At 40.1% G+C, this 10447-nt stretch overlaps 1 protein-coding gene across 1 annotated transcript; it reads right to left on the bottom strand.

Annotated features, from left to right (window-relative positions):
- Positions 1-7388: 7388 nt before the first annotated feature.
- Positions 7389-10139, bottom strand: C11H15orf48 (chromosome 11 C15orf48 homolog). The gene is made up of 5 exons (XM_036905426.2): positions 10050-10139; positions 9906-9966; positions 9627-9712; positions 8669-8729; positions 7389-7783 (listed from the first exon to the last, which is right to left on the bottom strand). The coding sequence occupies exons 2-5, from the start codon at positions 9939-9941 to the stop codon at positions 7715-7717; spliced, it is 252 nt and encodes an 83-aa protein (XP_036761321.1). The 5' UTR covers positions 9942-9966; positions 10050-10139; the 3' UTR covers positions 7389-7714.
- Positions 10140-10447: the final 308 nt, after the last annotated feature.

Raw genomic sequence — 10447 nt, 5'->3', positions numbered from 1 at the left:
GTAGTACAGTAGTAGTGAATGGCAGCAGCCACGCAGGTAGTAGAGAGCAAGAAAGAACAGAGAGAGAGAGAAGGGGAGTCCATTGAACTCCTGCTTGGCATAGGGCAAATCCCTTGCCAACTCCTAAAGCCAGGGTCACCTGGCATCCAGTGTCCCCTTGAATGTGTATGGAATGAGAACTATGCCCCTACCCCCCCAGGATTTGGGGGAGCCACAGAGCACTGGATGGAGTGCGATTATGTTCTGAAAACTTCCCAAAAGCAAAGAAAGGAGATTTTCAGGCAGGCCTAAAGGGCATGATTGTATAGCTGCAATCCTGTCCAGGTCACCCAGGCGACGGGAACTTGCAAGTCCAAGTCAGAGACCTCAGTAGCCCTTCCCTGCTCGTCTGAAGTAGGACAGAGAGAGTGAAGACTTATACTTAAGTCCACAAAATTGAATGAAGTAGTAAAATAACAAAGATGCTTACCACTGGGAAAAGGAGTCTCTTATTAACATCCCGACAGGCTTGGAAGAACACAGAGATAAAATGCAGTAAGTTGAGCAGCAAGAAGACTTTATTTAAGGCAAAGTACACACTCAAAGAAAGAGGAGTGTGGGCAGCCTCAGAGATGAGTGCACTTAGAGGCTTAGGATTCGTGTCTTTTAAGGATTTCAAGAATGGGGCCAAGGGTCAGGGGATGTAGGCTTGACTTGTGGTGCCATGAGGTCTATCTTTGGTGAGAGACATCAAGTCACCCTCTATGGTCAGTTCTCTGGGTGCTCTGTAAGATAATGCAAGGCATTTATTAGTCCTGTTCTTCTCCAAGAGGTTCTTCTCCAATTGAGGTTACCCTCAAGCAGTGAAAACATATCACTTAGGACTGCTTGCCTTGACTTTAGATGGGGTCAGTTGTTGGCTAATTTCTCTAAAGTATGTTAGGATCTTACCTCCTCACTCTCTGGAGTTTTTAAAATGGAATCTTACCCTCAAGATGGAGTCCCTCCTCTTGTTACTATACTGTTTATATCTCGGCATTTTTCATTAGAGGCAGGAAAAATTAATCATGATGCTTGTCCCATGTCCCTGCTCTACCTCAGTCTGGGAAGATTTCGTTTGGTGACGTGGAGAGTTCCACGCTCTCTGGGAGCTCTGACAGACACCAGTGGTAGAGAAGTTGGGGAAGTATGTGTGAATGCCACTGTGATGTCAACTCCAACTTCTCCTGCCTCACCTGGTTTCAGCCTTGTCCTGAAGAAGATTCATTGCTGGAATAGTCTTGCTGCTGTAGTAATTCTTGTCCCCTGCCTGGGCCCTTCCTCTGCAGATGGTAATAGTTGCATTACTAAGACCCTAGACAAACCCAGTATCCAGACTCTGCTCGTAGGTCTCTCACACCAAAATCCAGGGAAGCCTATTTGTTGTCACTGCAGGGACAGACTGAACACAAGTCCTGGCTCAGTTGATCTTGTTAAATGTGTTTCTTAAAATCTTCAGCAACTTGCAGTTTCCTGATTTTTGGACAAAAGCAAATCAAATTTCATATATGGTAGATGGAGAAAGATTACTTCATATGGTGGAAAAAAATTATGCCAGCATTGTTATTTCTTCAGGTGAGAGAGCAAGTGACTGTGGAACAGATTCCTTTTGTTTTTTGGCAATGTAATTCATATGCCATAAAATTCACCCTTTTTAAGTATATAGTTCAGTGGTCTTCAAAAAGTAAATGGTGCCTAAGAGACCTTTCTGAGGTGATAGAAATGTTCAATGGCTTGTTCTGCATGATTTCATGGATGCATACGATTATCAAAAGACTTCTAAGTAGACCATTAAGACCTACTCCCTTTATTGTATCTAAAGTACACATCAATTTAAAAAATAGTTTTAAAAGTAAATGGCACCACTTCAAAAAAATCTGAAATGAGTGAAATTTGAGACATGTTCAGTAGCTGACTCAGTGAATTAACTTGTCTCCAAAACAACAAATAACAGGTCACATTTGCCTCGTGGCATGGATCGCTTTCTCTTTTAGGTAGAAAAGGAAAATTCAGATAAGCAAAGACATTGTAAAATAAAATGTCAGGCAATTTAGCCTTAACAAACACCAGGAATAGTATTAACTTAATGATTACATATGACTAAGTAAAGGAAAAATGACACATTACTTGATGTAAGTTTTTTAAAAAGTGGGGTATAAGTTCTTAAACAGCATGGCCATTCTCCAAATAAGCAGTTTTATTATCTACGTACTATAAAATCATACCAGATGAATGGGCAAGTTGATTTTAACATGTCTCTATAGCTGTAAAATTGGGGATTTTCTTTAATTTTATCCTAATTTTCATTTCAAAGCTGAGTAGTATAGACACAATGTAGTAAGACACTGCCAAAACAAAAACAAAACAAAAAGCCCTGCTTTCTAGAGAGAAGTTACATTATTACTGAGGCAACTTTCTAAACATAGGGAAAAGACATTCTAAGGGACAATTACCAGAAAAACGAATCAAATTCCTATTGCTATTTAAGGTACATACACTCAGTTTCACCCTCCTTCCTTATTCAAACCACATACCATCACCTTTGCATGTAAGAATACATATAATGCGCCTGTGTGAACATAGAGATTGCTCATAGTGATACAGAACCTTGACTCTAAGGATATATTTTTATAGTGTGTATCATCTAAATAAGTGTTTCTATTATGTCTTTTTCAGGCTGTTAGATCATTATACACGCAGGAGTTCTTATCTGTAGCCAGGTATCTATGTAGGTGAGCATGGAGGTGACAAGTACATTTACATCTGGGTGTGCTGGAGTTCGCCGAGAGGTTTATAACTGGGCATTGGGAACCAAGGTTGGACCAGTCTCAAGAGGAAGGTATGTGTGTAACAAACAATGTTCTCATTCACAAAAGAATAGAATTTTAAACACATTAAGAGCTTTCTACTTTATAGTGATAACTTTTAATAAGAGAACACTTTTTGAACAACTTATTGAACACTTACTGAACAACTAGTACATGTTAAACATGTTAGGATCTTTCTTATCTCCTAATCTTCACAACTAAGTTAAGCTGGTACAAATTAACCCAGTTTTATAGATAAGGAACCTGGGGCTTGTCCAAAGCAACATAGGTAGTAAGTAAGTGGAAGACTGGTCTGACTTCAGAGCCTGTAATTTCTTTCTCTACTACAAAATTGCAACCGAAATGTGAGAGAACTTCCCCAAGAAAATAAAAAATGATGAATGAGTATTCAGTTAGCCCTCCCTCCTTTTTTTAGTGATATGGAATGTGATTTTAACTGTTTTATTCAGAAAGCTTACTTCACATCTTATTTTTATGTAACAGAGAATTATGGATGTTTGCTTAAGACTCAGTCCATAAAGGTGAAAGGACTCTGGGCTTGGTTTAATTGTAAATGGAACAATCTGACAGGGAAGGGCACTCCTTCATTTGGGGGAGCCACAGAGCAAAGTACAAAGACACCACTGGAAGAGTGTAGAGACAAAATATATTAAGTTGAGCAGTGAGAAGTGTTTTGTTAAGGCAAAAAATCTGGACTTCACGATTCGTCTCCTGGTTCTCCTTCTCTAACCAAGTTTCTCAGTCCCTGTCTGGCACCAGATTTCTTTCCTTTGCCCACATCCTTCATGAGGACATTCCTCCCTTGCTCAGTCTTCATTGCACTTTTGATGCCCTCTGCCCTCCATAGGCAATCTCATCCATGCCCTTGGTTTTACCCACCCCTTAAACTGTCTCCACCTCTTTGCAGTTCTCCAGAACTAATCTACCTAGATAGCTCACTGGGTTTTCTGGCACAATACCAAAGCCAATTTGGAAAGCTAACAGGTTGGACAAATGTATGCAAGGAAGGCATTCATTAAAGTGAGAGTAGTACAGTAGTAGTGAATGGCAGCAGCCACGCAGGTAGTAGAGAGCAAGAAAGAACAGAGAGAGAGAAGGGGAGTCCATTGAACTCCTGCTTGGCATAGGGCAAATCCCTTGCCAACTCCTAAAGCCAGGGTCACCTGGCATCCAGTGTCCCCTTGAATGTGTATGGAATGAGAACTATGCCCCTACCCCCCCCAGGATTTGGGGGAGCCACAGAGCACTGGATGGAGTGCGATTATGCTCTGAAAACTTCCCAAAAGCAAAGAAAGGAGATTTTCAGGCAGGCCTAAAGGGCATGATTGTACAGCTGCAGTCCTGTCCAGGTCACCCAGGCGACGGGAACTTGCAAGTCCAAGTCAGAGACCTCAGTAGCCCTTCCCTGCTCGTCTGAAGTAGGACAGAGAGAGTGAAGACTTGTGCTTATGTCTAGAAAATAGAATGAGACAGCGAAGTACAAAGACACCACTGGAGGAGTATAGAGACAAAATACGGTAAGTTGAGCAGTGAGAAATCTTTTGTTAAGGCAAAAACTACACACTCAAAGAAAGGGGAATGAAGGCAACCTCAGAGAGCAGTTGTGCTTAAGGGTTTGGGGTTTTAAAGGGCCTTTTGTGTAGGGGTCAGCATAAGGCATGATGTATACAGGTGATTCCTAATTCCTTGGAAGTTTTGTCTTAAGAAGAGGGTTATGTAGGTGACTGTTCACCTGGACCTCAGCATTCTCTATCCACATCAGTTCATTTACACTTCAGAGGTCCATCTCCTGTCCTTGTTACAAAGTTACTTAGTTGATTAAGGGGCTGGAAGAAGAGGAAGAACAGCATATAAATTAAGTTTAAGACTAAGTTGGGCCTTTTTCACAGGCTAAGTAGATTTTACAATGGCATGACCCTTTTCCCATGTCCCTGCCCTACCTCAACTGCATTAAGGAATTGCATTCTTTCCCCAATTTACAGCCCTTTTCTGGTTCCTTTGTAACAGGATGATAACATAAAAAGCCTTACACATTCCATCTTTCCCACTTCATACTCCAATATTAAATTCCATGTATTTGTTCCCAGAAGATATGTAATTTCAGCCTCTTTGCTTTGTTACATATGTGCCTCTACTTCAATTGCCTTGCTGATTTCTAATCATTGCTTTTTCAAGAAACTAGACTGATTAGTCTTTCAGGGATCTGCCTTCCTTGGGCAACTTTCTTTTGTACCGTGTGCTCATTTCTACCCTTGTGTTATTGTCACAGTATTGCTTTGATTTTTTTCATAGATGTGTCTTCCTTTCCTATGTCAGATCCTTGAGGCCAGCATGATACCTATCACATAGTGAATGCTCAATGATTGTATAACTTCTTAAATATTTAAACTGCATGGAAATGTCATTACTATACCTCAAATTCAAAAAGTTCAAAGTCAACATCTGAGAGAATCTTATCCAGATCAAACTCTCTAGAGAGAGCAGTTCTATACAACCTCCTTAGGAGTCATTCTCATGACTATTTTGTCCAGTACTCAGTACTAGAACCTAACAACAAAATGCAACAAGTGAACCTTGAATTGAATTCTGGATTTAAAAATATGGCTATAAAAGACTTTACAATTGGAGAAAATGGAAATGGATTGTATGTTAGGTGATTTTTTTAAAATTAAGGTTAATTTTATCTTCTTAGGGATGATAGTAGTATTAGCTAGGATGTTCTTACTCTTAGGGCATAAAACTTTTGTTACTTATTTTCAAAGAGTTCATTTTAAGAGAGCATAATACACAGAGAGATATAGCAATGCGGCAAAATGCTAATAAAAAGTATGAGTAGTTTTTGTACTAATTTTTCAATTTCTCTGCATATCTGAAAAATTCCAAATAAGCATGTGGGGAAAATACTAAGAATACCAAGAACAAAATCTGTATGACTTTTTTGAAATTTAGGTATCAATGGCTCTTGGCCTTTCTCCCTCCCAAATCTGCTGCAAGGTACCTTCCACTGCCATGTTCATCTCCTAAACTTCAGGTTTGTGTTTTAAATTTGAAAGGTACAGTCATCCCTCACAAAATGCTCTCCAGTTCGCTCTCCTAGTTGGCCAACCACAAGGCTGTTCATTTTTATTTGCCTAAATGGTACCATATTGCACATTAGAAGCTTAAGCAAATAAAAGTGTTTCCTAATTGAGATCAACCATTGGAGATTTTCATCTGGGAAAACTTAAGGTAATAAGGAAGCAGCAAAGGGTTAGCAGAAACAGTCTTGCTTTAATCCTTCAGAATTGCCAAGTTTCTAGCAAAAGGTGGTAATTTTTTTTATTGTCATGAAAGTGCTAATAATTTAGCCCTTCTCTTAAATTTGTACTACATTCAGATGGAAGTTAAGCAATTAAATTAAGAAATTAAGCATTTACTATCATTACTTAAACGGATTAGTGATCCTAGGTATATGCCCAAGAGAACTGAAAATAGATCGTTACACAAAAACTTACACATGGCTGTCTCTGTACATTATTCTTAACAGCCAAAAGGTGGAAATAGTCCAAATGTTCATCAACTGATGGATAAACAGAATGTGGTATTTCCATACAATGGAGTGCTAGTCCTAAAAAAGGAATGAAATACTGATACATGGCACAACGTGGATGAGTCTTGAAAACATTATGCTAAGTTAAAGGAGCAAGACAATGAAGGCCATTTAAGCTATGATTCCATTTATATGAAACGTCCAGAATAGGCAGCTCCATAAAGACAAAGTTTATGAGTCTCTGGGGCTAGAAGCATAGGGGTCAGGAATGGAGGAATGACTGCTAATGGGTACAGGGCTCTTTTTGGGGTGAAAAACATGTTCTGGAACTAGATGATGGGGATGGTTGTAAAACTTTGAATATACTAAAAACCACTGAGTTGTGTACTTTAAGTGGATGACTATGATGGTATATGAATTATACCTCAATTTTTTTAAAGTTAATGAACAACAAATTTTCTACTTGGTCCCATTTTCAAGGACAGTCAAGGGGGCGCCCAGAAGCATGCTGGGTCTGACTGCACCTTCAGCTCCCAAGTCACTCTTGGCAAGTGAAGGGTGGCCCTAGATCAGTAAGGTGCTGGCCAGGCTCTCATCCTCCCCTGCAGCCCTTATAGGAGCACCAGTTAGCCTTGGCATCTCCAGGACCAATCCCAGCAGGTCCCCAAGTCCTGTTTACCGCCAGAATCCCAGCACTTCCTCCAAGACTAGCCCTTGTGCAAGTCTCATACCTCATTCTCTTCTTCACCTTCCCTCCTCATCGTACTAACTTTCATTCATCCCCTCCAAAATTGGGTTTGTTCATTGCTCTATCTCACCTCACAAGAACAGTGCCTAGCTAACAGAGGGTGCTCAATAAATTTCTAGTGAATGAATGAATTTGGAAGAAAAGTTTACACAGAAATTTGTACTGGATATTATTTAAAAGATGAAGTTCCATACTTCAAAATTGTTTTTTTCCCCCATAGATGGACTTCCTCCTCCACTTAAATATGTATATGATCTTCAAGAAATCTTACACAAAATAGCATTTTATTATAGATGATCTAATTTACAAGTCTTTATACATTTTAAGGAAAACACTCAGATACCATAAACCTAAAAATTTCCATATGCAAAATTCAATTTACAAGAAAATAAACACAGAAACTTATTTTTGGACCATGTGGTTATGACTGTACTACCTTTAGAATTCCTTATCTTGAGTCCAAAAAATGTAGTTAAGCCCTAAAAATGTAGCAGAAGCATTTCCGCACACTGGTATCCATAATCTAGTTTGTGCAGAAATGTTTCCACCAGATTCATAGAGTACTCTTAGGAAGAAAGAGGTGAGGGCTGGTCACTTGGTTGCCTTTCGGACCTTCTGCAACTCATCAATGGGCTTCCATTCTTGGTTGATTGTTACAAGCTTTAAAAAAAGAAGGACAATGAAAGTGTTTTGTTAGGATTGGTCCTTCATCCACATGTCCCCTTTGAGGATTTGCCCCCACTTCCCTATGGAAATAGCATTTGTAGCCTCTTCCCATCTCTAAAACACACACAAAACAGTAATATGGACTGGTTTCTAGCATTCTATCCATCTAAAAAGCCCTTGGGTTCCTAAGTGTTATAGGATTAGAGAGAGAAGTCATATATATTTGCCTCACTTTCATTTGACAGGTTCTATATTTTTAAGTTTCCCATGGTTTTATGTTAAGTATAAGTTCAAAAAATGTGTCTGCTCCCTGTGAATGGATGTATAAAACTCTTAGCTTTAGGTCTTAACAAAATTTCCTCACTGTAATTAACAAAGGTACAAATGATCTAAGTTACACAATAAGGGAAAAGGGATGGAGCTGTGGGGTTCTTGACTTCCAAAGAACTCACGTAAAGAGATTCTCATTTATCCTCACAAGTTTTTTGTTACCCCAGGACCTAGGAGATGTAGGTAGTTTTAATGATCCTAAATGTCCTTCACTTGGTCAAACTGTGTTATCTGAAAGTTTTGTTTAAAAAAAAAAAAGCTTTCCTGACAGATTCAATGTTTCTGACTTCCAAAATATTTAAAATGTAAAATATCTTTGCTATATTCTTAAAAGAATGAGTGGATATTAGCTAATTTTGCTTAAAAAGAAAGTCGCTCCTGTTTTCAGGAGCTCCTGTTATTTATTACAATGGATAATATACTACAATCATGATAAAATTTAATATTTGAGTACTTACTACAGACTAAGTACTAAGTCCATTAAATCTATTTTACTGACAAGGGTGTTAAAGCTAGGCAAAATGTTAATCATTTTTAATTTAGCAATACCTTTCTAGGTACACTAGGATCCACAGTTTCCCAAGGTTCTGGATTTCTTTTTCGATCAAGGCTAAAAACAAGAGAAATCTGATTAAACATTAAAGTAAGCAAGTTTCAACCAACTCTGATGCTGGGTCTATAAACATGCTAGGTTCAGACCCAGACTGCATACTGAGGCATTCATCTATTAACTGAAACTGATAGAAGGAGATTCCATAAGAGAGCGTCAGTTTAGCTCACATATTAAGGATTGATTCCTCTGCAGGGTGAGATGTCTGTAGTCCCTTTATTAGGCTAGACTGGAGATTGTTCCCATAAATTGAACAGCAACGGGGGTGGAAGTGCCAGGATAATAGGAAGCAAAGATGTTCTTGCCCTGGTTTCTGAGAATGGGAGAAGGGCTGGGCTTGAGCTCTGGAGGGAGTAAAGTGCAGGGTGCTACGCCTCCCTGCCACGGACTAGCATTACTGCCCTTTCTAGCCCTGCACTGGGCCAAGATCAGTTTCAAGTTTCTCTTTTCCTCATATTCCAGGAAATATTGTATTTTATATTCTTACATCCAGAGCTAAGATTAGGTTCACTAGAGACAACTGAATCTATAAATTTATCACATTACGAAAGAAAGATCTTCTAATACACTGAAATTTTACATTCTCATTAAAATGATGATTTAAGTTTGACGATGTATATCCCAAAAGACCATTTAGGAATTTTAAATTTCAAAACTTAAAAGAAAAACCAAACTTTCTTTACTGAAGTGGAGGAAGGCCAGTGGATGAAATATTTAGACACAAGGAACAAACTAATTTCATTATAATTTAACAGGATGCGTTTTAGCCCTGACTCCAAGTTCCCAATTTTACATCTTATCCTGGGGGAAACACTAGGAAACTGATATCAGGCATCTCATAAACTGATGGTTGACCGAATACTGCTGAAAACGTTTTTATAAATGATGTCTACTTACATCACATCGGTTTTTTGAAGGGAATATACAGCAAAAGATGAAGCTCCCCCCGCTGCCACGGTCATGAACAGCACCAAAGGAATAAGCTAACAGAGAACAAGTTGAGGGTAAATATTCCGTTACTCCATTGAACATTGGAAATAGAATAGCTATACATCGTTTTGTACTTCCAAAATCTGCACAAAATTAACTCATCAGATTAAGGTTAATCAAAATATTAATCTTTTCATTAAAAATTAATACTTTTACTCAAACTGTTCACATGCTTTAAGAACTTACTTCCTTCTTCTTCATCAGGAGTTGGAAAAAGCCCATGATGATTCAGTGTCGAATGCCAAATCTAGAATTTTAAAAATCCGGATCAAAACTTCAACCTGGCGGGCACCACACCGGCTGACGTGCTCCCGAAGGCAGGCGGCTCACCTGGGGGCGGAAAAGCGAGGCGCGCGGACAGGCAAACGCTCAGAACCGAGCTCGACCTCAGCCCTGCACCTTATATATACCGACCGCAACCGCTTCGGAAGGGCCGGGTCAGGGCGTTCTGGTCACGCGGGCCGGGCGGGGGGCGTGCGGGACCAGACTGACTCGCTTTCCCCGCTCAGCTCCCGGCTCCCGGGCGCCCCCTGCAGGACTCCGTGCCCGCAGATGCGGCACCGTCGCCGAACTGGGGCGCCGACACCCACTGCCGCCGGGCGCGTGCTAGAGGCTCCGCGTGGGGGCTCCGGGCGGCTGTCAGCCCACCCCGGAACCTACAAGGGGCTGGAACTGAGAGCGAGGGGGTCTCTGACGGCCTAGGCCTGGGTGGAAACCAATCCCTCTAA

This window comes from Manis pentadactyla, chromosome 11, assembly GCF_030020395.1.
Source record: "Manis pentadactyla isolate mManPen7 chromosome 11, mManPen7.hap1, whole genome shotgun sequence".
NCBI classification, from domain to species: domain Eukaryota; kingdom Metazoa; phylum Chordata; class Mammalia; order Pholidota; family Manidae; genus Manis; species Manis pentadactyla.
This window is presented reverse-complemented; position numbering and strand designations above follow the sequence as displayed.

Bases quoted from the DNA above. Each gene is read 5' to 3' on its own strand.
- C11H15orf48 (XM_036905426.2), bottom strand. From the start codon at position 9,941: ATGGGCTTTTTCCAACTCCTGATGAAGAAGAAGGAA. The intron at 9,713-9,905 runs GTAAGTTCTTAA...GTTCTCTGTTAG, and splicing joins TCCTGATGAAGAAGAAGGAA to CTTATTCCTTTGGTGCTGTT. The intron at 8,730-9,626 runs GTAAGTAGACAT...TCTTGTTTTTAG, and splicing joins CTTCAAAAAACCGATGTGAT to CCTTGATCGAAAAAGAAATC.